Consider the following 24622-nt stretch of genomic DNA (forward strand, 5'->3'; position numbering starts at 1 on the left):
CTGCATTGTCTCATCCCATTGGTCGGTGGTTCTCTGAGGGTAATGCATGACTGTATGTAGCACCTCAGTGTTTTTGTAGGGCTTAATTTTGAGAAAAATCTTCCCTAATGTGGAAGACTGTGGTTCATCATGGTAATTTTTAAATGTTCTTTTACTTTTTAAGCAAAGTTAAACCACCTCCACAAATTTCACCAAGCAAATCGATGGGTGGCGAGTTTTGCGTTGCTGCAGTGTTTGGGACTTCCAGGTCGTGGTTTGCAAACAACGCAGGTCTGAAACGAGAAAAAGGTATGTGGTTTGCTGATGCTTGGATTTGCCTTGCTGCATTTACCTCTTAGGATATGGGGAAAGCAGCTCCCCTAGATAACTTTATAACTAATAGCCTATTTATCTATCATGTCTGGCCTTAACTGACTAAGTCTTTCCAAGAATTAAAGCTATTTTCTCACACAAATGGGAAATGAATTTATCATTGGCTGATGTTTTTATTTATTTTCAAGATCATGTCTCTATGTATAATCCTGGCTGTGTGTAACATGTAGACCAGGCTAGCCTCGAACATACAGAGATTGCCATTCTCTGCCTCTCTAATGCTGGTATTAAATATGTGCACTACCTCACCTGGCCTGGTTGACTCAATTTTGTCTTTTTTTTTTTTTTTTAAATAGCATTGCACATTTGATCAAACCTGTCTGTTTTGTACCCACTCTATAACTTTCAGGTTTTGTACAAGCTAATTTCACACCATTGTCTCTGAAGTAGGAAGGAGAAAATTTTGTAACCTAGGGATGAACTAATCTCACCAGTGTTAGTTAATGTTAGCTAAGGTATGTGCTTGCACATCTGTGTGGGGCCTGTGTGCATGTGAATGCATTTGCCTGCAGCGGATGGCCGATCCCCTGGAGCTGAAGTTACAGGTAGGTGGTTGTGAGCTTCAGGGTTTGTGCTTGGGGCTGAATTTAGCCTTCTGCAAGAGCAGCAGGTGCTCCCAACTGCTGAGACATCTCTCTGGCTTCTTACACATTTTTTTTTTTTTAAAGCAAAACCAACAAAATCCCCAAACCCCCCATATAAAACAAAAATGCCAGACTGTTACTGGGAAATAAGTGTCATATTTAGTGGTTATCATTGTTCCTTTTGAGTTGGTGGGGTTACTATGTTTTTGTTTGTTTTTATTTTATTTATTTATTTTAGTTTATTTTTGGTTTTTCGAGACAGGGTTTCTCTGTGTAGCTTTGGGAGCCTATCCTGGCACTTGATTTGGAGACCAGGTTGTCTTCGAACTCATAGAGATCCGCCTGCTTCTGCCTCCCAGGTGCTGGTGTGTGCCACCACTGCCCGGCTTGTTTTTAATTTTTTAAAGTGTTTCCTTAAATTTTAAATGTCTGACTGTTTTGCCTGCATCTGTATATGTACACCAAGTGTTTGATGGGTATCAGTTGAAGTTAAAAGGGTCTTCAGATCTTCTAGAACTGGAGTTACATGTGGTGAATCTCATGTGGGTGCTCCAGTGCTCCTAACCACAGAGCCATCTCTCCAGCCCCGGTTGCTTTAGCTTCTGCTTTGAACACTGGGACCAACACCTAGAATGTTTGTGTGATTATTGTGTTAGGATGTGATTTGTTATCATGTGTACTTTTTGTTTCTTTTTCTTTTTTCAGTTTAGGGTTTGAACCTATGACCTTCCCTGTGGTCTCTCTATAGAATGGAATGTTTACATGCATATACCAAGTAAACAGTTTGGAATGTTATAATTTTCCTCTGATTATTGTGATTCAATTAGGTCACATACTGGCTTGCCCCTGACTAGTTCCACAGTTGGTTTTGTTCTTGGCAAAAATGGCTCTTCTCCCTGCTCACTGTTGGCAGTCAGACACCAGCCATTTCACTTGCTGTCACTTTCAGTGACCACTCCCTTGTAATGGGATCTTAGCTCAGCAGGTGCCTTCCCCAGTTAGGAAGGGAACTGTAGAGGAGGCAAGCCTCCCATTTCTTATCCTGTCTTTAATTTTTTTTCTTTTTTTTGTTACTGCCTTTGGTTTAATGATGCTATCGGATGGACTTTTTGTTACTCATTAAAACCTCCCGCAAAGCTCGATTTCAAATGCTTCTCTCTTCTGTCCTAATTACCCCTTTTGCTTGCAACTCCTTTATGTCCCACTGGCTGGTCATTGGCCACTTTTTCAAATCAGCTGTAATTGAGTCATCTGACACAGAGATAAGATGACCCACACAGTGTCCATAAGCAATCTTATGTCCTCCTTGGCTTACTGTAAAACTTGAGATTCAGTACCGAGCCTGCTTGGGCAGTGTGTACATGTGTATGCCCTATAAAGTCATTTGATTACATCCACACCCAGCTATCTCTATGGATAGCTGACCTTCCTTTACTACAGGAGCCAGTGATCCCATTGAGAAATAGACTAAGAACTAGTTTGAGAGGGTCTATAGTTTGTTTGTTTGTTTTTTTCTGGTTCATAGGCAAATTGGCAATGAATTTCCTTGGCCCATTGTGGCTAGCCTGTGTTGTGAGAGTGCTGCATGTATTAACTGATGGCCTTGCACAGACAAATGATGCGTTCTTGTTTGTTTTTTTTTCAGATGTTACTACTTTAAGCTCTCTCTGTCTCCCTGTCTCTCTCTCTCTCTCTCTCTCTCTCTCTCTCTCTCTCTCTCTCTCTCTCTCTGTGTGTGTGTGTGTGTGTGTGTTAGAGGCCAGAGGTACTTAGTTGTGGGGTGTCCTGCTCTGCTCTATTACTTTTGCCTGGTTTGGTTGAGTCAGGGTCAGTGTAACCCCAATGCTCCTCCCTCCCCACCCCTTTTCAGCTTGTAGGCTGTTTTGTGACCATGCCCATTCTTGGTATTTGTTTTTCTTTTTTGGGGAGAGGGGTGGATTTCTTTGTTTTTTTTGGTGGGTTCTGGGGTTTGAATTTGTGTTCTTGTGTTTGCACAGCAAGCAGTCTTATCTTTTGAGCCATGTCCCCAGCTGCTAAATTGAAGTCTTCCAAGAAATCGTAGTCCAACTGTTAGGGTGACGTAGCTCCACACCTAGCATTTCATGTCGGATAGTTGTTCGATCCAGTGCAATTAAATTTTATTGCATAGATTATTCCTTTTCAGGTAGTCCTTCCATGTCCTACTATGTCATTTATTTTCCATAATATGTGGGATAATGGATAATATAGAAATTCTAATTTTTATAACATAGTGTTTAGCTATATTACCGTTTTGAACATAAACAATTTGAAACAAATTGATTTATATTTGAAAATGTGGTGGTGTATTCGCTGGCATCTGCTTAGGCAAGGAACCTTCAGAGGATGTTTGGATGTCATGGGACAGAGCTCTTCTTATTTTCTTTTGGCAGACCCAGATGCAGATGTAAATAACGTAAAACTCTTGCTGTGGTCTTTCTCTACCACCATTACATATCTCCTTCTGATTATCTGTTTACAGATCAGTCCAAACAAGTCGTAGTTGAATCCCTTTACATCATCAGTTGCTACGGGACCTTAGTGGAACACATGATTGAGCCCCGACCGCTCAGTACTGCTCCCAAAATAAGTGACGATACACCGCTGGAGATGATGACATCACCCCGTGCCAGCTGGACACTTGTTAGGTAGTCCTCCCTGCCTCCTCCTCACCACCTAAAAGATTAAAAATGTACCCTTTGTGAAATCTCAGCATATAATCTCAGCTTGGGAAATGTATGTACTCACAGTAATATGTTTACTTGTATATATAATTTCCCTTCTTGCTCTTGTCGCTAGTCTTGTACAAATGGGTTTCTTTAATCTGAGAAGACTTTAGTCCATTTCTTTTTTATTGACCATGGTTTACATGCATGAAATGTAAGCACTGCAAGTCATGTGTTCACCCTTCTGTAATCACTTTTCTTTATCAGGTAAAGAAATCCTGCATCATTTACCTGTTAGGTCTATCCAAACACTACCAGTTTATTTTGTATTGCCTGCTTTTGCCTACTCTGGTCACTAAATGATGGAATCATATAATATGTTATCTTTTGTGTCTGATTTCTGTCAATTAGCATATTTTGAAGGTCTGTATTAATGCAATGTAAGAGCCTTTCATTCCTTTAATAGCCATTTTATAGTCTATTATATAGGCATACCACATTTTGTTTATCCATCCAGTCGCTGGAGGCCATTCTTACTCTATAGCTGTTACTAATATTTTTGCTGTAAATATTCAAATGAAGAATTGTGCATGATGGTATATTGAACTGTCTCAGGATGTAATCTGAGAGTACCTCTGTTTGAACTTTTTATATTTTTGATTGTGAGCCTAGCCTTTAATGGCTGAGACATCTCTCCAGCCTGTTTGAACTCTTTGCTTGTGTATTCATTTCTTGGTCTTGTGTTTCCCTTATTCTGTCTCACATACTCTTTGAAAATAATGCCATTAAGGGAAATAGAAACTAATTCAAGGAGATTCTAAGGTCTCCTTTAATGTGATCATCTAGGATACAATGGTTAGGCACTCTAGAAATGTTTAAGAATCATCTCAACTCATGTAATGAGTAGAATTTTTATAAGCTAATACAAAGAGGAAGAAATGAAGCCTGGAATAAAACCCACTTAATATAGTGAATTGTGCAAGGGAGAAAAACAATCACCCAGCCCGTATGAAAGGAAACAGATAAAAATGGATATGAAAATGACCCCTCTCCTTTTGACATTTAAAAATATTCTATTGATTTTTTTTTTTCTTGTGGCTCCAGCATTCTTTACTAGTACTCACAGTGCCAGATTGATCTGATCAATATCTGATTTATCAAGCTTATTTAAAATTCAGCAGATCTAATTAAACTTACAGCAGTCTCACTATTGAAATAGCTAATTCAATCCAAAGTAAGTTGTCCATTTACACGACTGCCTTTTTAAATCACTCTTACTTAGTTTTCTGTTGAAGATGTCTAACACTGGTCAAAAGTGAGATAAAAGGCCTCTCTGTAGTTGGCATTTGGATACTGCTGGTCCTGTCTTTTCTGTCTGTCTTATCTAGCTGATTATAGTCTAGTTCTGATAGGTAGTGTTGGCCCCATGCTATCTGTGTGGCACATTGCCACTTTTTTAGTTTTTAAAGTTCCTGGACTTGTATGTCAAGTTAAAGAGCATCGATCTTAATGATTACACGTTCATTTTAATGTTCAGAAGTGGTGAGAGACTCTATTAGGGTCTGTGGGTGATTTACATCCCGTCTATGAAGCTTAAATATTAACATTCTTCTGCTGTTTCCTTAGAACGCCTCAGTGGAATGAACTGCAGCCACCCTTTAACGCCAATCACCCCCTGCTCCTGGCGGCAGAAGCAGTGCACTATTACCAGCTCCTGCTTGCTGGCTGTAAGTACTTCTCATCAGTTTACTTGTTTTGTTGTATGATCTTTTCTGAATTTGATGACTTTTTCAGTCTGTGGGCCATAGTTCTTAAACCAACAAAGGAATGTGTGTCTTCAGCTGGCATTTTCCTTCTCATGAACTGTATCTATGCAAAAGGTTTTTGGGGAAGAAGCAGCAACCCATAAAACAAAACTACCTGTAACATGTGACCTAGCAGGATATGGAGAACAGCTTCACAGAGCCTGGGGCCTGTTCTAAGAGAATAAAAACAAGCACTCTATTCCAGGATGCCACATAGCAGCTTCTGCCCGTTATGTAGCTTTATTTGGTCTCCTTGACTGTCTCAGCTTCATTGGGTTTTTGTTTGTGTTTTATCAGACCAGGGCCTTGCACGTGCTAGGGATGGCTGTGTGCTTTTCAACTAAGCTGCTTTTCTTGTGTTCCTGTTCCATTTGTAGATACTGTTGGGGTTCATCCAACCAGATACTTTTATTTTAATATGGGAGGCATGAAGAAACAATTTAATATTTATTATCCAGTTATCTTCATAGAATTAAAAATGTTTTGCAATTATAATTCAATTGTGTAGAATATACTGAATCCTAATTGAACCTGACTGCTCTGGGTACTGAATGCTTTTAGAAACTTCCTAAAAATCAACAATGACCTGTTTTCAATGGTAGTTGTTGTGCTCCATGTAGTATCTTGCTTAGCGGTTATGGAGCTTGAGTTAAAATAGTTGTAGAACTGTGTTATTTCATTTTATAATGTGTTACATATTATTCTGGAATCAGGAAAAATTTATAGGCTTTGCTGTAAATATAGTTATGAAATGCCATAAGTAATAAATAGTTGGCAGTCTTATTCTTGTACATTTGAACTTGACTTTTTTTTTTTTAAATCATGTTTGTCAAGTGCCTACTGTGTGTCAGGCATGAACTGTATAAAGGGTAGTCACTTAGTGCTTCTAGCCCCAAGCTATTCATTGTTTAGCTGGAGAGACACATTAAAGTAAAACACAATGCGATAAATTTCTCAGTGGAGAATCACGCCTTCAGGACTGTGCTCTGAACTGAAAGCAAAGACAGAACAAGCAAAGGGCAGCATGGTGGGAGTGGGGAGATGTGGACAAGGACACACAGAATTGTTACTTTTTATTTTTTTAATTTGTATTGTTAGATGATATAGGACAAACATGGCACATATAATTTCAAGCATTTTTTATTACTTCTTCCTTTTTTTATTTTTTGAGATATGGTTTCTCTGTGTAGCTTTGGAGCCTATCCTGGAACTCATTCTGTAGACCAGGCTGGCCTCAAACTTCGAGAGATCTGCCTGCCTCTGCCTCCCGAGCACTGAGATTAATGGCCCTGCATTACTTCTCAATAAAACCCTAATTATTGAATTAAGTGTTGTTGAGTCAGCTAATCCAGGCTTCATTTTTGTTTTGTTTTGTTTTGTTTTGGTACCTGTTAGTTCTGATTAGCTGGCAGACAGTGATAAGTCTGAAGTGTCTAAGAAGATAAAGGAAAGTTAAAAAACACACTACATTTCTTCATTTTTCATGCTGGTCATATGCTGGTTGACTTTAGCTGTCCCTAACACTTTTGTCCAGTTTCATGAAGCCCATCACTGCCACTGATAAAACCCATCAAGTGCTTCCATGCTTGGTATTAACACCATCAAAACTGTTGGTGTTTTGGTTGAACCTAGGGCCTTTTACATAGTAGATAAGTGCTCTACTTAGTCGTAGCTAGATGGCTTACGTTCTCCTATGTCTCCTTTACCACTGGGCCATCTGTCCAGCTTCTATTGCTTCTTTATATGGAATGGAATGATACAGATGGGCCTGGTTTTTAAAGGTTTGTGTGCACACACACTCAAGGACCTGCCAGAGTGTCACACAACTGAAGCTGCAGTGTGCAGACATTTGGAAATACATTGCAGTAGGGATAGTACTGGTGTCCCCTCTAACACTCTTGGTCTGTGAGTCCCCTCACAGAAGCCATTTGGAAAGATACTCTATCTGCTACAACACACATTTACTATTTCTTGTTCTGTTTATGCATTTGTCTTTTTTACTGAGCTAAGGGCCTCCGTGATATGTGGTAGAACATTGTCTTCAATGTGCTGGACCCTGTGATTGGTCTCGAGCAATTACAGGAGGAAAATTACCCTTCATTTTTCAACTTGAAGACTTTGATATATATCTTTTAAAACTATTTTTAATTCAACCCCAGAGTGCTAATGTAAATTTCACAAATGTTGCAGAGTTATTTTTGTTGTTGTTGTTGTTCTTGTTATATTTTGTGTTGTCTTTGGAAAAAGTGTAGCAAACTTGTACAAACTCTGGAAATGATATAGTAATAGGCAAAGAATGATGTAAATAGAAAAAGGAAAGAGACTGTCTTAGGAAGAAGAGAGCAGCACAGAAAGATGTCAGCAAGGGCCCCCCACACCATCATAACAGATACACTGTTCTCCATAAACAGTTGTTCCACATTGTAGCAAGGACACCCGCTGAGGGAAGATAATAGAGACTGGTGACATTTTAACCCACCTTTAAGATGAAGCTAGCAAAGCCTCCAAATTCTGCATTCCTCACCGTTGTAGCTTGTCCCTTCTGTATTCAGGAGAATGCCAAATTGTGCAGTCTTGACAGTGGAGGCCTCTGTGGGCTTGGTAGACAGGATCATGTTCCAGTAGTTCATTCAGGTGTCATGGTGCATGTTGAGGTGACATCAAAGTAAGTAGTTTTATTGAACCATTCAAGATTGCCATTTTTAGTAATTTTTAAAAAGAGTAACATATGATGAATTTATATGTTAAAATTAATTGTGCAGATGTAATCTTAGTATTTAGGTCAGTTGAGATAAACGTCAAGGATATATATATATATATATTATATATATATATATATAATATATATAATATATCATTCTTTGGACATAAAATTATTGGTGAAATGTTAATAATACTATAATGTTATAAATGTTAATTAATAAATATGATCATAGAGCTGAAGAGATGGCTCAGTGGTTTGAAGCACTTGTGCTCTTCTAGAGGACCTGAGTTTAATTCCCAGTACCAACATCAGGCAGTTCATAAATGCCTGTAACTCCAGCTCCAGGGAATTTGATTCCCTTTTCTTGCTTCCAAAAGTATACAAACACACACACACACACACACACACACACACACACACACACACACTTTCCTAAATAAAAATGAATAAATTTATAAAAAATATAAAATTAGTAGAGATTAGGGATTTATTGTTTATGTTATGTTTTTCTTTAAAAGTTAAACTGGGTGGTGGTGGCACACGCCTTTAATCCCAGCACTTGGTATGCAGAGGCAGGTGGATCTCTCTGAGTTTGAGCCAGCCTGATCTACAGATTGAGTTCCAGGACAGCCAAGGCTACACAGAATTTCAGTGCTTTAAATGTTGAGTTCTTCTTGTAATATCCAGAGTCTCCTATGAGCTCCTGTAAAATAAAATAAAAAAATCCAACAGTGTAAAAGGCACCATGTCCAATATCTGGGACTCCCCTCACGATCTTCCAGGCTCCACAGGGCTTGTGAAGCTCCTATTTTATTGGTCTGCCTTCTGCAACCCTGCCCCCCACACACACTCACCACTTGTGTATCAAGGTCAGATATTCTCCATGCCTGCCATTATCCTTAGTGTGGATGCCCCAGCATCTTGACTGTGCTAATATCCTGGGATTTCCATTGCAACCATGGCTACAACTTTACCAACCGTCTTACACAGCTTTTTGCATGCATATTTTTATGTATGAGGACATGATGGCTAATCTTGATTGCTAATATACCTTACCCGGGACCCAGGTACTTTTATTGAGAAATTGCCTCCATGTATATGGCTCATGTTTTGTTTTTCCCCCCAGTGGTGCTATAGAATTGAACTCAGGTCTTCATGCTTACGCCATCCTCTCTGCTCCTAATGTGTCTACTATATGGCTAGTATAGTGCTTCATTTTATTTTACATATAGTTCACTAATCTGTCTCTTTATCATTTATACATTCTCAAAGCAAAAGAGGTAGTTGCCAGACTTGGGACGGGAACTGAAATCAAAAGTCAGAAATCAGGCTGCAACTCATTACAATGAACACTTGTGAGTAAAGATGAATGGACTAAAGGGTAAGCCGTGTGATTCAGTGGTCCACACTAAAGCATCCACAACAGATTCCTCTCTCTCTATCTGGTTTTTGTTTCTTTGTTTTTTTTTTTTTCTTTTAAATTTGATTTTGTTTGGGGGGATAGGTTGCAAGGGCAGAATGTATGATGTGAAATCTACAGAGAATCAATACAAGTTAAAAAAAAAAGTCAAGTATTATGAAGTGTCACAGTGTTTCATTACAGTTCTTACTTATGTGTTTGGGTGAATTTTAATTCTACTGTTTTTGCAGTTCAGTAGAGTTATCTCTTGTGAGCATTGGTACTCCAGACACAGAATGGTTGGCCTGGACTTCATGCATGTGTATACACACACACAAACAAACACACACACACACACACACACACACACACACAGACACACAGACACACAGACACACACACACACACACACACACACACACACACACACACACACACACACACACACACACACACACCACTCTTGTCTGCTTTTGACATTGTCATTGCCAATGTCATGTTCTGTTAGTCTGACATCCTGGATTGCATTGCTGTTATGGTATGTACCAAGGATCGTGGAGGCACTCAAAAATGTTTCCTTGCATTGTCCATTATAAATATTTGCCCAGTACTGGGGAGAGGTGGAAAAGGAAGAGTGAAATGTTTTTGTCTTGTAGAGGAAACTTGTAACATAGGACTTATTTAAAGAGTATTTATAGTCCATTGTTGGCCATAGGGTGTGTCATGCTGCCCTGTCCAGATTGACTCTTAATAGTGAATTACATTAGAGTATTTTCCCTTATTTGAACATTTTCAGTTGGCATATGTCATTCCATAGAGAGATTATTTTCATGAAATAGTATTTTCCTGTAAGAAACTAAAGTTTGAGACCTATAAGGCCTCATTTCGACTACCAGCTTGGATGGAATTGTTGATTCCCATTCTAAAAATGGTATGAAATAGTTGACTGTAAATTATATAAATTTGAAAGTTTGGATTATATCAACCCCTAGACATAGCATACATGCTTTCATTTATTTCCAGGTCTTTACCTAGATCGTCATAATAATTTTGTCCATGCAAACCACATTCCTGTTACTACTTTAAAAAAAAAAAACTGAAATAACACAAAGGGAAAAGTGTGTACAAATGGCATCTTCTAACCTATTAGCATCTGTTACTGTTACAGAATTCCATGTGTGTTCTTACAGGAGATCACTGTCCTATCAGAGTGTTTTAGGACCTGCTATTTTTTCCATTGATGATATTAATATTTATTACAGTGAATTGGCAGGTTTAACTGGGACAGGACATTGATTGTGATAAAGGAAAATATTGGTCAGAAGTCTGTAGGCCATTAAGGTCTATGCATCTAATGTCATTTACTCTATTCCAGTTACACTTATGGTTTTTAAATAGATCCTGCTGCCATGGATTGTGCTTTGTCACAGGCAGGTAGGAGGATAGAAATAGAGGGTACCAGCAATATCTGTTCACCATTTTCTCCAAAACTTGGGGCTGGAATCTAATGGCAGGGCTTGGCTTACCTGCAGTAATGCATAATGGGTTGATATTGGCAGGAGCTTCTGGTTTGATGTGCCATTGCTTGCATCAGTGAGGTTAATTGCTAATAAATGACTAAATGGGAATTTAGGGAGAATGCTACAGCCGTCTGCTCTGTCAGTGGTGGCTGGAGCTCTGGCGCCATTTCAGGATCACTATTTGTACGTGTCTGTCAGATTTAGAATACAGCCGTTTCTCTCAGTTTCAGCTTCTCTATAGAATTTCTGTCAATTGTTTGACTCCATTAAGTGTACAGAGGAAATAAAAGCCTGAACAGCCAATCCACCAGGGGCTGTGGATAGACCCTTTCTTTGTCCATCCTCAGAGCACTGCATTAGGTCTCATTATCCATTTATAATAAGTGACCTCTGCCCTCTGGGTCATAGAAAAATATTCAGTGTGCTTTTCTGTCACACAGGGCACCTTTCTCAGCAGTCATAAAACAATGGGATGTCTGACAATTGGGAGGACTAGTTTACACTGCAGGTTTTTCAATAAATATACGGCCTTGTGCCAAGTAAATCTGTCCAGTTTTTCCCCAGCTCTTCTCTGATTCTGAAATGGGCCAGTGAGAGCCTAATTTACAGAACGTGAACTTAGTATTCTGTGTCTGTTCTTTCTCATTCTAATTTAAAAAATTTTTGTTTTCTACCAGTGGTGTGTTTCCAACTCTGATTTTACATTTACCTGTAGAGAAATATACACTCTTAGATACAGTGAAGGGACTGAGCCATCATCCATCATAGATCAGGATTGCTCTTGAGATTATTGGTGACTCTTAAAATCCAGATTTTTACCCCAGCTGCTAGTATCCCATTCTCCCACTGAGGAGTTTGGAAAACCCCAGGCTTTTTTTGTGCTATGAATTTGAAGTGGCTGCCAGGAAGCACTTCATAGCTGACGGTTTTGTTTCCAGTTCACAGTTCATAGACAGACATGGGTTAAGAAGGAGAGAGAAGAGTGCTTATGGCTTCAGCATGACCATGAGTCCAGGCGTAGGGTTTTCTCCCCAAACCAGTCTCAGAAAACCTAATAGTTGTTAGCGTTCTGACCATGACAAGAATTAATATATTAACTGGATTATAGCACTGTTTGACAAACTGCTTACTAATACATCAAAATTGATTGGGCATTCTGTTTGTGAATGACAAATGGTTGCATTAAGGGGGGAGGGAAATCCATTAATTATAGCTGCTCTCAACTATGGGAAATGTAATCATATCAATATGGATCTTGCTACAGCGGAGATCTCTCCTCTCAGCAGTGTGTCTTACATGTGCATCTCCACCTCTTTTGCCATTAGCGGAGCAGCTTCTCTAGCTGCTGTCCTGTAAATGACTTAACATTTTTCTGCTGTGTAAAAACTATTCTGACACAGGAATTTTTTTCTGATACTCCAGAAAATACCAAGAGTTCTGCTCTTGGGCTTCATTCTCAATTGCGCTTGCTCTGAATTTGTGTCTGTTCTTGTCTTACTTTACACAGAAGGAAGGGCCTTTAGTTTGGGAACGGGAAATTTGGAAAGAAGTGGTTCTGTTTTCCTTCAGTGGTTCCTTGAGTTAGTAGTTCCTGTGCCTCAGCTGTCATATCTTTACAATTAAGCAATGAAAACCCCTTCCCAACTGTAAGAACTTGGATGATCTTTGCCCAAGATTCTTGTAACTTGTCCTGAAACAAAAATTCAGAAGCTAGGCGGCTGGAGCGATGGCTCAGCAGTTAAGAGCATTCATTGTTCTTAGGACCATTCTTATCAGACCAGTGTTTGGTTCTCAGCATCGACATGGCAGCTACAACCATCTGTAGGCACTCACATGGTGCACGTGTGTGCATAAAGGCAGAACAACCATACACATGAAACTAAACTAAGCTTTAAGTGATTCAGGACCTTATCCAGCAAAAAGGACGTAGTGCCACAGGCACTGGAGGGGATTCCAATCAGCTTCCATAACTGAACCCAGGAAATGTTGATATTCAGCTAACGATGTCTTATTATAAAATAGTGGACTCACAAAAACAAACAAACAAACAAAAACTATGTGCTCTGTATGCCTTTTAAACAATATAGTCATACTTTACTTTATCCATAGGAATGTTAGTGTCAGAAGGTTTGCCAGTGTTTGCACGTCAGAAGTAGAGCTCTTATTTAGCAGACTGGAAACCCTGGGTTCGGTCACCTATAATGATGATAATAATAATTAGTAATAATAATAATTAAAAACTTTGCTCTATTCTTGCCTCCTTTTAAAAATGGAAATTAATGAGCCCTCTGTTGCAGATTGTTAGATTAAGTGAAATTACACTTCATCTCATAGTTTGTATAGGACAAGAGGTGTAGTGGTAGCTTTAGAAACTCACGTGTTGTGTATCCCTGCTTCCTTTTGAAGTCGTTGGTGCTGACAGTTCCTAGGACTTTATAATAGACACAGGTACACCTTAGTTTCTGGCATGTGTGAAGCCCTGGATTTGATCCCCCATCATTCCATAAAAATAAAGATAGGAAAAATAATTATAGAAATGGTCAAGCAGTAAATTGTTTTATGGATCTACCTGTTACCTGCCCTTATTTTTGTTTCCCTGGGAAAGTTACCTGCCCTTGTTTCTGTTTTGGAGAAAGTTTTGTGTGTGCAGGTACATACAATGGAAGGGAGAACTCTTTCTCTGCCTCTCCTGTGAATACTTCACTCTGCATCTGTTGATAAACTTTAGAACTGCAGATGAGGTGGACGCAGAGGTTTGGAGAGCTCCGTGGCTGTCATTGTTGGACAGTAGAGGATTAAGCCTTGGAAAATGTTCTTTTGCTCTGGGAGAGGACCCTTAGGTGGTTGTTAGTCAGCCTGATCCTCCGGATTCAGTGTTTTTAACTTGATTTTTTTTGACTTATAGGAACACATAGTATAGCCTCAATGATTATTTAGGATTCTGAAATATGTTCCTATGTATGGGCTGAAGACATTGGTGTCTTCCAGGTCTAAAAGCATTTTGTTCTTCATGCCAAGACAACTTTGCCTCTTTTGCTTAGGCAAGAGAAAATGTCTACTTAGTTCTTCCTGCTGTATAATGATCTAGACTTTCCTAGAATAGTATTAGGCAATAAACAAGTAAAGCATGGGAAAAGCTGCATTAATTCTGTACAAAATGATTCTGACTTTCATAAATGCTTCCCAGACTTTTATTTTTCAATTTGTTGTCCCCCTGCTCTGTTTGGATTTGTTTTTGTGGGGTTTTTTTGTTTGTTTGTTTTTTGTTTTCCGAGACAGGGTTTCTCTGTGTAGCTTTGGAGCCTATCCTGGCACTTGCTCTGGAGACCAGGCTGGCCTCGAACTCACAGAGATCTGCCTGCCTCTGCCTCCCGAGTGCTGGGATTAAAGGCGTGCGCCACCAAAGCCTGGCTGTGGGTGTGTTTTGTAGTGCTGTTGATCACTCCCAGGTCACTGAGTTTCCAGGCAAGTGCTCTGTTACCCCAGAGTTTGTTTTTTGTAGCAAAATCTTGATGTCTGATTATTAAAGAGCCAAATGGGTGGTTCTTTAACTTCACATCAAAGTATACCCTTTCTTATCTTAATCTCTTGTAAAGTATGGTGCCTTTGTAATCTTTTGAGTGTAGAATGAAGAACTGATTATTGCTGAAAGAAGTGCATCTAAAATGCAAGTGTGTGAGTTAAACTAATTGTTTGTGAGGCTGTTGCTACTGTTAAGGATTTTACTCATGCCCAGTCTGTGTCTCTCTCTCTACCTACCCCGTCCTCTCTTTGCTCCTCCCCACCTCTCTCTCCCCTTGTACTGGGGATTGAATGCAGAGTTGCTCATGCTAGGCCAAAGCTTTACTGCTGCGCTATATCAGTAGGTCCTTTTTACCACTACTTCTCTCCACATTCCCCAACCCTTGCCCCTGCCACACCCCATGGTGGTGCTATGCCTGTACCCACACTATGGTGTGTTCCTGGAGGTCCAAGGAAAACTTGCTAGAGTCACCATAAGTCTCAGGGATTCTCAGATCATCAGGCTTGACAGTAAACTCCTTTACCCATTGAGCCCTCTCATTGGCCCCTCTGTTTTCACGTTTTATAAATTTGAGTCTCCAGCGATTAAGAGCACCAGCTGCTCTTCCAGAGGTCCTGAGTTCAATTTCAGCAACCATAGGTTGGCTCACAACCATCTATAGTGGCATATGATGCCCTTTTCTGGCATGAAGGTAAACATGCAGATAGAGCACCATATACATAAAATAATAAAACTTAAAAAAATGAAAATAAAATAAAGTTTAAATTGAGTATCATTGTGTTGCCCAAGCAAATCACTCTGTAGACCATGATAACTTTGAACTTACAATTCTTCTACCTCAGTCTCCCATGTAGTTGAGACTATGGGTCATTGGCTCCAGGCCCAAGTACAGTTCATGATTTTTCATAAAATTTAGACCTGGTTGCTTCTACCTCCAACAGGTAACCATTTCTCTCAACTGAAACTCTTCAATATCATTTGAACATTTGAACAGTGTGGTGATATTATTGTTTATGATCGGGGGGGGGAAAAAAAAAAGCTATCCTGGAGATCAGAATACAAAGCTAGCCACAGTCATAGAAGCTGGGCTGTGATAGCACACACCTTTAATCCTAGGTCTCAGGAGACAGAGGTAGATGGATCTTTCTGTGAGTTCAAGGCCACCCAGGGCTGCATGAAAGTAAATCAATTTAAAAGAGAAACAAAACTCATGCCTTTAAATCCCAGCACTAGAGAGGTATATATGATAGGAGCAGAGCATTCAGTATTCGGGGTTCATTCTCCAGTCACACTGAGGATTTGTAGAGCCAGGATTACCCTTTTGGTCTGAGGTAGAGGAAAGAGAAAATGGCTGGCTGCTTTCTTTTCTGATCTTCAGTTTGAACCCCAATATCTGTCTCTGGGTTTTTATTATTCATGCAACAGAACAGTGAGTAAAGTTGGTCATCTTATATTTGATATTTTTGCAAATATAGAAATATTAATAGTAGATAAATATGTAGATAGTTACATAAATAAAAGAAGTAGCTACAGTTATTAAAACCTGCTACACCTAATAAGATGATTGAGACACATGACCGAAGACATAGTTAGTCACCACACCATGTCAGCCATCCCTCAGTGTGCATTTGATTGCTTTTCAGTTCCTATCCTTGACTGGACTCACTCTACTGACCCTATTCATTGTAGTTCTCTTATTCCATAGCTTTGTATTAAATACCTACTTATATGTAGGTACATAGTCTATACCATTTCAAATGTACAAATGTATGTTTAATGGAAATGACCTCCCTGTCCCCTAACTATCCTCACCACCACCCCCAGGAGGTAAGTGCTGTGTCACTGATTTTATGCTGCTCCCAGAGAAGCATGAGGATGCAATCTTGTCTTGCTGTTTAGACTCCATAAGCTCTAAGCAGGATTGTAAAGTTACCTTGGTCAGGGTGGACTTATTTCCTTATCTAGCTGTTGTTGAGTTAATGTGCCTTTGCCGAGGTTTGCTGTGGAGTGAGTTGCAGACACACAATATAATATTAAGTTTGCATTCTGGACATCCTTCCATTGGGGATTTTAGTTTTAGACATTGCCATGCTCTTGTTTATTCAGTTCCAAGTTGAACATTGGGACGGTTTGGAAATTTTGCTCAGCAGAGTTGCTGATCCAGTCCATTAGGCTCTATTGTTTTCTTCATTTTATGAGATCTTTACGGTCATGCTGAGTAGTAAAACGAAATTGTGAGCCCTGCCAGGCTGCCTCCAGATATCACTTGTCCAGACACACAATGTAAAATGACCTCTAGGGCAACAAGAATAACAAATGGAAGGTCCTTTAGTCGTGTAGTGGAAGGAGACTTTGGGAACCTGGAAAAGGAAACTGTGGAGTGAGGGATAAGATGTACCCGGAGTTGAAGGCTATTCAGGGAAATGTATTCTCTTATAGACAATAAGGATATGTCATTTTTCTAATTATATATTGCTGGTGACTGTTCTTCTGGGAATGTGGAAGAAAAGGAAAGTGAAACCAGAGGTGTGCAATGACTGAATGCTAGAAAACTTTAATAATTAATTAGTGCACATCTGTGGTACCCCAGGGCCAGGGTGCAGGGAAGATCATTGATCCATTTAGTGTAAACGTGGGAGAAGCTTGTTCCTGTGTGTACTGTTACACTGCTGCTGGCTGTTGTGAAGCATGCCTGCTAATAAACAGGTCCATGGTGAGGGAGCACTTCTGTAAAATTCAGTGTGTTCCTTGGTGCCCTCCTTACCGTGCTGTAACAGAGTGAGTGGCTTCCAATACTAACGATTCCTTCAGATATTTTTATTGTGTGATTTTTTAGCTGGTGACTTTCTCCTTTTTCCCCTAGTCATTGAAAAGGAACGAATTTCTGTCACCTGATGGGTATAAAATGATAATTTGTTTAAATGTATGGATATCTGGTTAACTACTGTTGACACAGATTGGTTGGCTGTGTGTTTCCTTCCTGAGGATGGTTGTCTCATTGGCAATGTCTTTGTTCATTTTGCTGTTTGGTTGTTTGCTCTAGAGACTTGGCTTTCAAAGGCAGGTTTTCATTTCTACAGTAAGAAACTACATTTGCCCTCCGGTTCCCCCTGGGGTCCCAAATGCTTTCTCATCAGAAGCAGAGTTTGGTTTGGTGCACAGTCATATTGTATGCTTGTTACAGAATGCTGCTTTTAATAAGAACCAAATATATGTGAGAGTTTGTCCTTGAATGGGAGTTTATCACCGTTGGCCTTCGGGTGAACCTGGCTGGAGCTGTTTCATTCAGGGCAGCATGATGTCATTGAATTCAAAAAGTTCTCTGTAGCTAGAAAAAGACACATTGTTCCCTGAAATAACCTAAAGGACTAAAAACTGTTGGCACATAATTGTCTTCCCAGGTCCTCACTAAAGGCTTCGGTGTGGCTGCTTTTCATCATTTTCTGTGGGGTGGGGACTTTGAGGGGTACGGAAGACACTCTGATCCTGAACCTCTAGACTATTCGGTATTCCTCATAAAGTTCAACTACTAGCCTGACCTTCCCATGATCCTCCAAAGAGAGCATCATGCAAACATAGTTTAGTTTTTCAACTTTGCTTTGAAGTAGATAGTACTCTTTCACCTGGAAAGTGAGGTCGTGTGTAGCCGATCAACCCTCCTGGATCTCGGTCTCATTGCTATTAGTTGTAGGACATTGAAAGGAGGCCAGACTTGGCTATCTGTCACTGCTGTTGGTGACCAGCTATGTGTTCTAACCTTCTGGAGCCACACTTCAAATGTTTTCTTATTGTTACCCCCCAACAAACAAACAAACAAAAAACAACACCAGAAAGATAGAACTGAACAGTCCTTTCACTGGTGTCATAAACTAGAGATGCTCACTGCTTTTATGTCATTATCACATTGCTCTTTACTTTAAGAAAGGAGCCCGTGATTCGTGTATTCCCGGTCTTTCAACTTTTCTACACAGTGCAAATCTTTTATTTAATCACAGTACTACTAGATACAACCACACTTTATATTTTTTTCATTTTGAAGCAATACTTATAACCTTTTAATTTATTTTCTCATTACTTGCAAAACACAGCCAGCCCACTAAGAGGACCAGTTCTCCTGCTCTCATGTAGAGAACACTCATGGTAATGCTTAAACTTCCCGGAATTTTCCTTGGTGCAGAGTAGGCTTGTTGATGAAGGACTCAAGTTATTGAGATTTAGCTGTTTCTTGGGGCATTCTATGAAATTGAAGGGCTATTGCCATTCCGGCTGCAGGTGTGTGGCAGGGAGTTTGCATTCCCCCTGAAGTAGTAATGACCTGCTTTGAGAACCTGGGACTACATCATACATGCTAGGGAAGCAAGGATTTAGCAGAACTTAGAGCTGGATGTTAAAAGTCAGGTGGGGCTGTTGGTTAGTAAGTAGGACTTAGTAGAGCCTGATACTTATGCGTACAGTTAACAGCACCGGAAGGTAGTGTTTTCCATTTTCTTTGGATAATCAAAAAACATTTCTGTGCACATAGATCTTTATAGTCAGTTACAGAAGACACCTCAGAGGCTAAAACCAAAGTTCTTGAAGAATTCAAGACTCTTTGACAGAACTTTTTATGTGGGTGTTGGACTTAGGGATGTGGTTATCAATCCATTTCATTTTCTCTTCATGATTTTAATTGCTTTGCTTTATCAATGTGGAAGCAGTTTGGGTTGAGATTGAAAGGTGTATTTTGTAGAGATCAGCACTTGATAAGTGTGTTTTGTTTTATTTGTCCTGTAATACATGAAGTATAAAAGAACACTCTCTCTCTCTCTCTCTCTCTCTCTCTCTCTCTCTCTGTCTCTCTCTCTCTCTCTCTCTCTCTCTCTCTCTCTCTCTCTCTCTCTCTGACAGTAGAGTACTCTAGGTGGGGTTTTTAGTTGTTAATTTTAAGCTGTTGTTTACTCACTCTGTGAATGTCTGCTTTCCTGAGAACACAGACTGTAAACATTCTGGTTCCCAGTTACCATGTAACGGTCTGTTCATCCTGTCCCTGCCTGGTGTTCTCTGTTTATCAAATGTCTGTTTGTGGAGACAGTGTTTTTAAAGTGCTAGTCTAAAGAAAATTGGCAGTGCTTCCTTTGCATCTAGCTTGATAAGGTGTACTGTAAATTCCTGTAGCAAAAGCTGGGCATTTGGGGTAAAGATAGTGAGCTTTACATCTTGATGTTCCTTCTCCTTTACTTAACCAGCCATGTCTGGAGTGATGCCTTAGTGGCAACAGTGCTTGCAGCTGTTCTAGAGGATCCCGCATCACCAGGTGGCTCACAACGGTAACTCTAATTCTGTGGGTTTCAGGCACACACATGTTGCAAATACATGCAAAAGTACTCATACACATAAAATAGATAAATCTCAACAAATAAAAGACTGATGTTGTAAAAAAAATGTATCTTGCTTCTCTCAACTCGGGTTTGCACAACTTTATTTAATTAGAATCAAGAATATTCTCATTTAGGGGCTATAGGTGGTTAAGAGTGCTTAATGCTTTTTGCAGAGGACCTTGGTTTGGTTTCCAGCACCTATATGGCATTTCGTATTGCCTATAGCTCTAATTCTAAGAGATCTGTAACCCTCTTCTTACTCTGCAGGCTCTTGCATGCAAGGGGCTCACATAATATGCTCAGGACATATATAAAAATTAATTAAAATTAAAATATGTATTAAGCTTTTTCTATTACAATTAAAATAGTTTTTCATAGGTGGGGTAGTGGTGCATGCCTAGCACTTGGGAGGCAGAGGCAGGTGGATCTCTGAGTTTGAGGCCAGCCTTTTATATGGAGAGAGTTCCGGGACAGTGAGGAATACACAGAGAAACCCTGTCTCAAGAAACCAAATACAATAAAAAATAGTTTATTAACTTACAGTTTATGCCTATAGTATTAGAAATGTAAAAAATGAATCAATGATATCCTTTCATATGTTGCTTCTAAATTTTGTGTAAAATAATCTGACATATTTGGGGACTTTTTTTGTTGTTGTTGTGACCAAGTACATGACTTAGTTGTTGGTGAGATTATTGGATATTGATGGACACAGGCTGCCTTAGCATCCATTTTTGTCTCTACTTCCTGTCTTGTGGTCTTCTGAACGTAGATGGTTACTGTTGTACATGTACCAAATGTTCTGTGTTTCTTGAACTCTATTCAGGAGTGATGCATTTTTAGCATTTAGGTTTTAGATTCTGTCTTCATATTGTGCCTGTCACTCAGAAGGATTGGTTTCATTTCTAATCCTAAGGCGTGCTGGGAAATGTGTAGATTCTGCTCTAATCAGATGCTCTTTTTGATTATTTTTCATCCTACTAGATTCAAAGTTTGCATTTATTCTTCCCTATGATCTGGTATGTCACTTCCCTCCCTAAGGCAATAAATGTAGACTACTCTACCTACTAGGATTGGAGAAAGTTTAAAGCATTGATAAATATAGGGGAGGAAACAAAGGATATTCAATGAATATGGAGGCCATTTCTGCTACACTTCAATTTTTCCATCTTCTGCTACTGCCAAAGCATTTAATTAGGAAACCAGTGAGCAGAAGGCCTTCCTAAAATCTCCACATAGGAGTTCAAAGTTCAAATTCCTGGTTTCCTTTTGTTGTCTTCTTTTTCCCTTCTGTTGGTTTAAAGGAGACTTATTTATTGTCTCTATTTTACATATACAAAGAATTCATTTCTGTGTTGTATATTTGGAATATTTACTACTTCCTTTGTAAAGAAGATGAGGACAGAGAGGGTCCTCCTCCACCCTACTTCCTCATCCTCCCCCAACCCTGTGGGAAATTCCAAGCATACCCACAACCAGATAACAATAGTGCAGCAAACCAATAAACTGCCAACTCACGACCAGTGTTGTTCCAGCAGTAGTTCCACTCCATCCTCGCCCTAGGTCCATCCCTGCAACCATAATGTCCACAATTTCATGAAGCCCTAGTGTTAAACCATTGGTTGCTGTCACTTACTGTTGAATACAAAACTTCAGCCTTACACTTAATACTTTTTGAATGCTTATTCTGAGAAAGCTACAGCTTTAGGTCCAGGGCATGTAGTATGCCACATGGTCTCTTTGAAAATTCACATTTGGTTTTATTTTCTTATGGAAAGGTTTTTACTCTCTTGCTTAAAGCCATGCAGTGATTTCATCATGTGACTCTAGCTTTACCAACCCAATCTTCGTTTTACCTTGCTAAATCTTTATCCTCAGATTCAGATGTCTACATGACTTCATTACACTTTTTTTGTTGTTGTTGTTGTTGTTGTTTTTGTTTTTTGAGACAGGGTTTCTCTGTGTAGCTTTGGGGGCCTATCCTGGCACTTGCTCTGGAGACCAGGCTGGCCTTGAACTCACAGAGATCCGCCTGCTTCTGCCTCCTGAATGTTGGGATTAAAGGCATGCGCCACCAACGCCCGGCTCATTACACTTCTTTAAAATCTTTTCTATTCTCATCTGCTCCACACAGCATGTGCTATCACCTGTTTAACCTTTTCATTTTTTTTTTTTATGGCATGTGCTTTTTTTTTTTTTTTTTTTTTTTGGAATAGTATTTCAATGCCCAGGTTGGCATTGAACATGAAATTCTCTGCCTGTGCCTTCTGTGTGCTGAGATTGTACTCAGAGCCATAGGCAAGACCACCCCATCTTTTTTGAATAGTAGTTTAAGGAAAGGGAGGAGAGGCAATTGACAGCTCCTCTTGGTTTTGTCTGTAGCAAGAATTTTACATCAGACAAAGGTGATGAATGATTTGAGAACAGCTGTCTCTTGAGCCCATCAGCTGACTGACCGTCTTTACAGTGTACCAGAATTAGTCCTCAAAGAATGTTGGGATAATAATGGATAATTGTTAGGGTGCTCTTTTATTTATAATGCCATTTGCTGTCATAAGAGATGTAGTTGTCTGGCTTTGTGATCATTTGGGTTTCGTGCTAAATATCAATGTGCCTGTGCTAGAGAACCATGATTTTGAAGAACCAGCAGTTAATGGTTTGGACTGTTGCAAATCTTACATTTCGACACTATGTTTATGTCTGCCCATCACCACTGAATTAGGACTCATTTCTCTTCTTGAAACAAGTTCATATAACTTTTTTTGCAAGCTTGTGTCTTTTATATGTCTTCTCCTTTGTTCTGTTTCCCCATGATTTCTTTCTTCTCTCCATACCTTATCCTGGCATCATCAAATAAGACTGGCATCGCCTTTAATGTTCATAGAAATAGGTATCAAGCTTTTCATGGAATCTATATTAAGAACTTTAAAATGCTTGTTTTGTTTTTAGTGTTCTATGCTAAGGAACTTTTTTGGTTGTAGATGTATTTACAAACATCACTAGCAGTGGAAATGATGAGATTGCTTCCTGTTATGGCCACGGTTTTTACTGCTCACCTCCTGATCCCACCCCCCAACGCCATGCCTTTTCTTTTCTGTGTCCTAGTTCATCTCATTGTTTGGTTTCTCTGAAGGGAAGTGGGACCTGGGGAGTACATTCAGCCCTGTTTTACTGTGAACCTAAAAGTGCTTTAAAAAAATGAAGCCTTCAGGAGTGATTATACCTTCAAAGAAAACACCGAGGTTGTGGAAGTGTTATGACTTAATGAATATTAGAAATGTTTTGTTGTTTGGGCTGAGGAGTCCCTGAGCTGAAGGAGTGCTTGCCTAGCAGTCAGGAAGCACGGGGTTGGATTCCTAGCACTGCAGAAAGCTAGCATGGGTGCAGATGCTCTAATCCTAGCAAGGTGGAGCAGGTTGACCAGGTAGGTGTTCAAAGTCAAGGCTGGCCACAACAGTGTATGCACTTAACTGTAGCATTTAGAAGGCAGAGGCAGAAGATCTCTGTGAGTTCCAGGCCAGCCAGGACTGCATAGTGAGACCCTGCCTCAAAAAGAGTTCAAAGTCATCCTCAGTTCCTTAGTGACATTGAGGCACCCTGGCCTGCATAAAATCTGTTTCCAACAAACCAACAGACACAAATAAATGAACACAGCACCTTACTGCTTTTCCTAACCGAAGGTTCTCTTTGTAGAAGAATATAGACTACTATCAACTACATTGTAATACTAAAGAATTAGGGAGATTACTTGAAATAGTCAAGAAAGCCAATATTTGAGTAAATGAATTTTTTCAATGATTGAAAGTGTTTCTCAGACATCATGCATCTTAACACCTTCACTGCAGACAATGAATGGGCTCTTTGAACCCATCACAGGTAACCTAGGTCTGCCAGCTCCTCAGGTAACTTTGGGTATTCAGAGGGATTCGGTTATTCCTTCCTCAGGGATCTCATCACTGAATTCCATACTTGTTTGTTTGGATTTTGATTTTTTTTAAATGAAGCCTCTTACTATTGTCCAGGCTGACTCTGACAAGATCCTCTCCTGTAGTCTCCTGAGTAGCTGGGTACATCATTTGTCAGCAGCCTGGCCAGAGTTCACTGTTAATTGGAGATATTTCTAAGAACTTTTTGATCATTAGTTCATGAATTGCCCCTGTGTTTTATGTATTATATCATTTATTTGAGCTGATTATGTTCTCATCTGCTTTTCCAGTGCAGTTTGGAGAAGTTTAAATTCTTTTTTTTTTTTCTCCTGTAGCACTTCCCCCAGGAAGTCCTGGCCCCATTACTCGACATGGGTCCTATGACAGTTTAGCCTCTGACCATAGTGGACAGGAAGATGAAGAATGGCTTTCCCAGGTAAAACTCTGATATATTGGGTTTATTGCAATAGGGAGAATGGAAATCTGTGTTTATTCTATTCTTTTCCTTACAGGTCATCAGAATTATGAGTATTTCCTTATTAAGAATGTCTTTTTTTAAAGATTTTATATATTTATTATGTATACAGCTTTCTGCCTGCATACCAGATCTCATCTGAGGTGGTTCTGAGCCACCATGTGGTTGCTGGGAATTGAACTCAGGACCTCTGAAAGAAGTCAGTGCTCTTAACCACTGAGCCATGTCTCCAGCCCTAAGAATGTCTTATAAATACTGTTCCATGTTCCACTC

General features: G+C 39.6%; 1 protein-coding gene across 10 annotated transcripts in view; it reads left to right on the forward strand.

Moving 5' to 3' along the window:
• Window positions 1-24622, forward strand: part of Bcas3 (BCAS3 microtubule associated cell migration factor) — a 487638-nt gene that overhangs the window by 194639 nt on the left and 268377 nt on the right. For all 10 annotated transcript variants that reach the window (XM_027426382.2, XM_027426380.2, XM_027426386.2 and 7 more), the window contains 4 exons: window positions 164-288; window positions 3457-3622; window positions 5267-5367; window positions 24210-24310. In XM_027426382.2, the coding sequence (XP_027282183.1) occupies window positions 164-288; window positions 3457-3622; window positions 5267-5367; window positions 24210-24310 (493 nt within the window). The remainder of the gene's footprint in view (window positions 1-163; window positions 289-3456; window positions 3623-5266; window positions 5368-24209; window positions 24311-24622) is intronic.

Source organism: Cricetulus griseus, chromosome 7 (assembly GCF_003668045.3).
Source record: "Cricetulus griseus strain 17A/GY chromosome 7, alternate assembly CriGri-PICRH-1.0, whole genome shotgun sequence".
NCBI classification, from domain to species: Eukaryota; Metazoa; Chordata; class Mammalia; order Rodentia; family Cricetidae; genus Cricetulus; species Cricetulus griseus.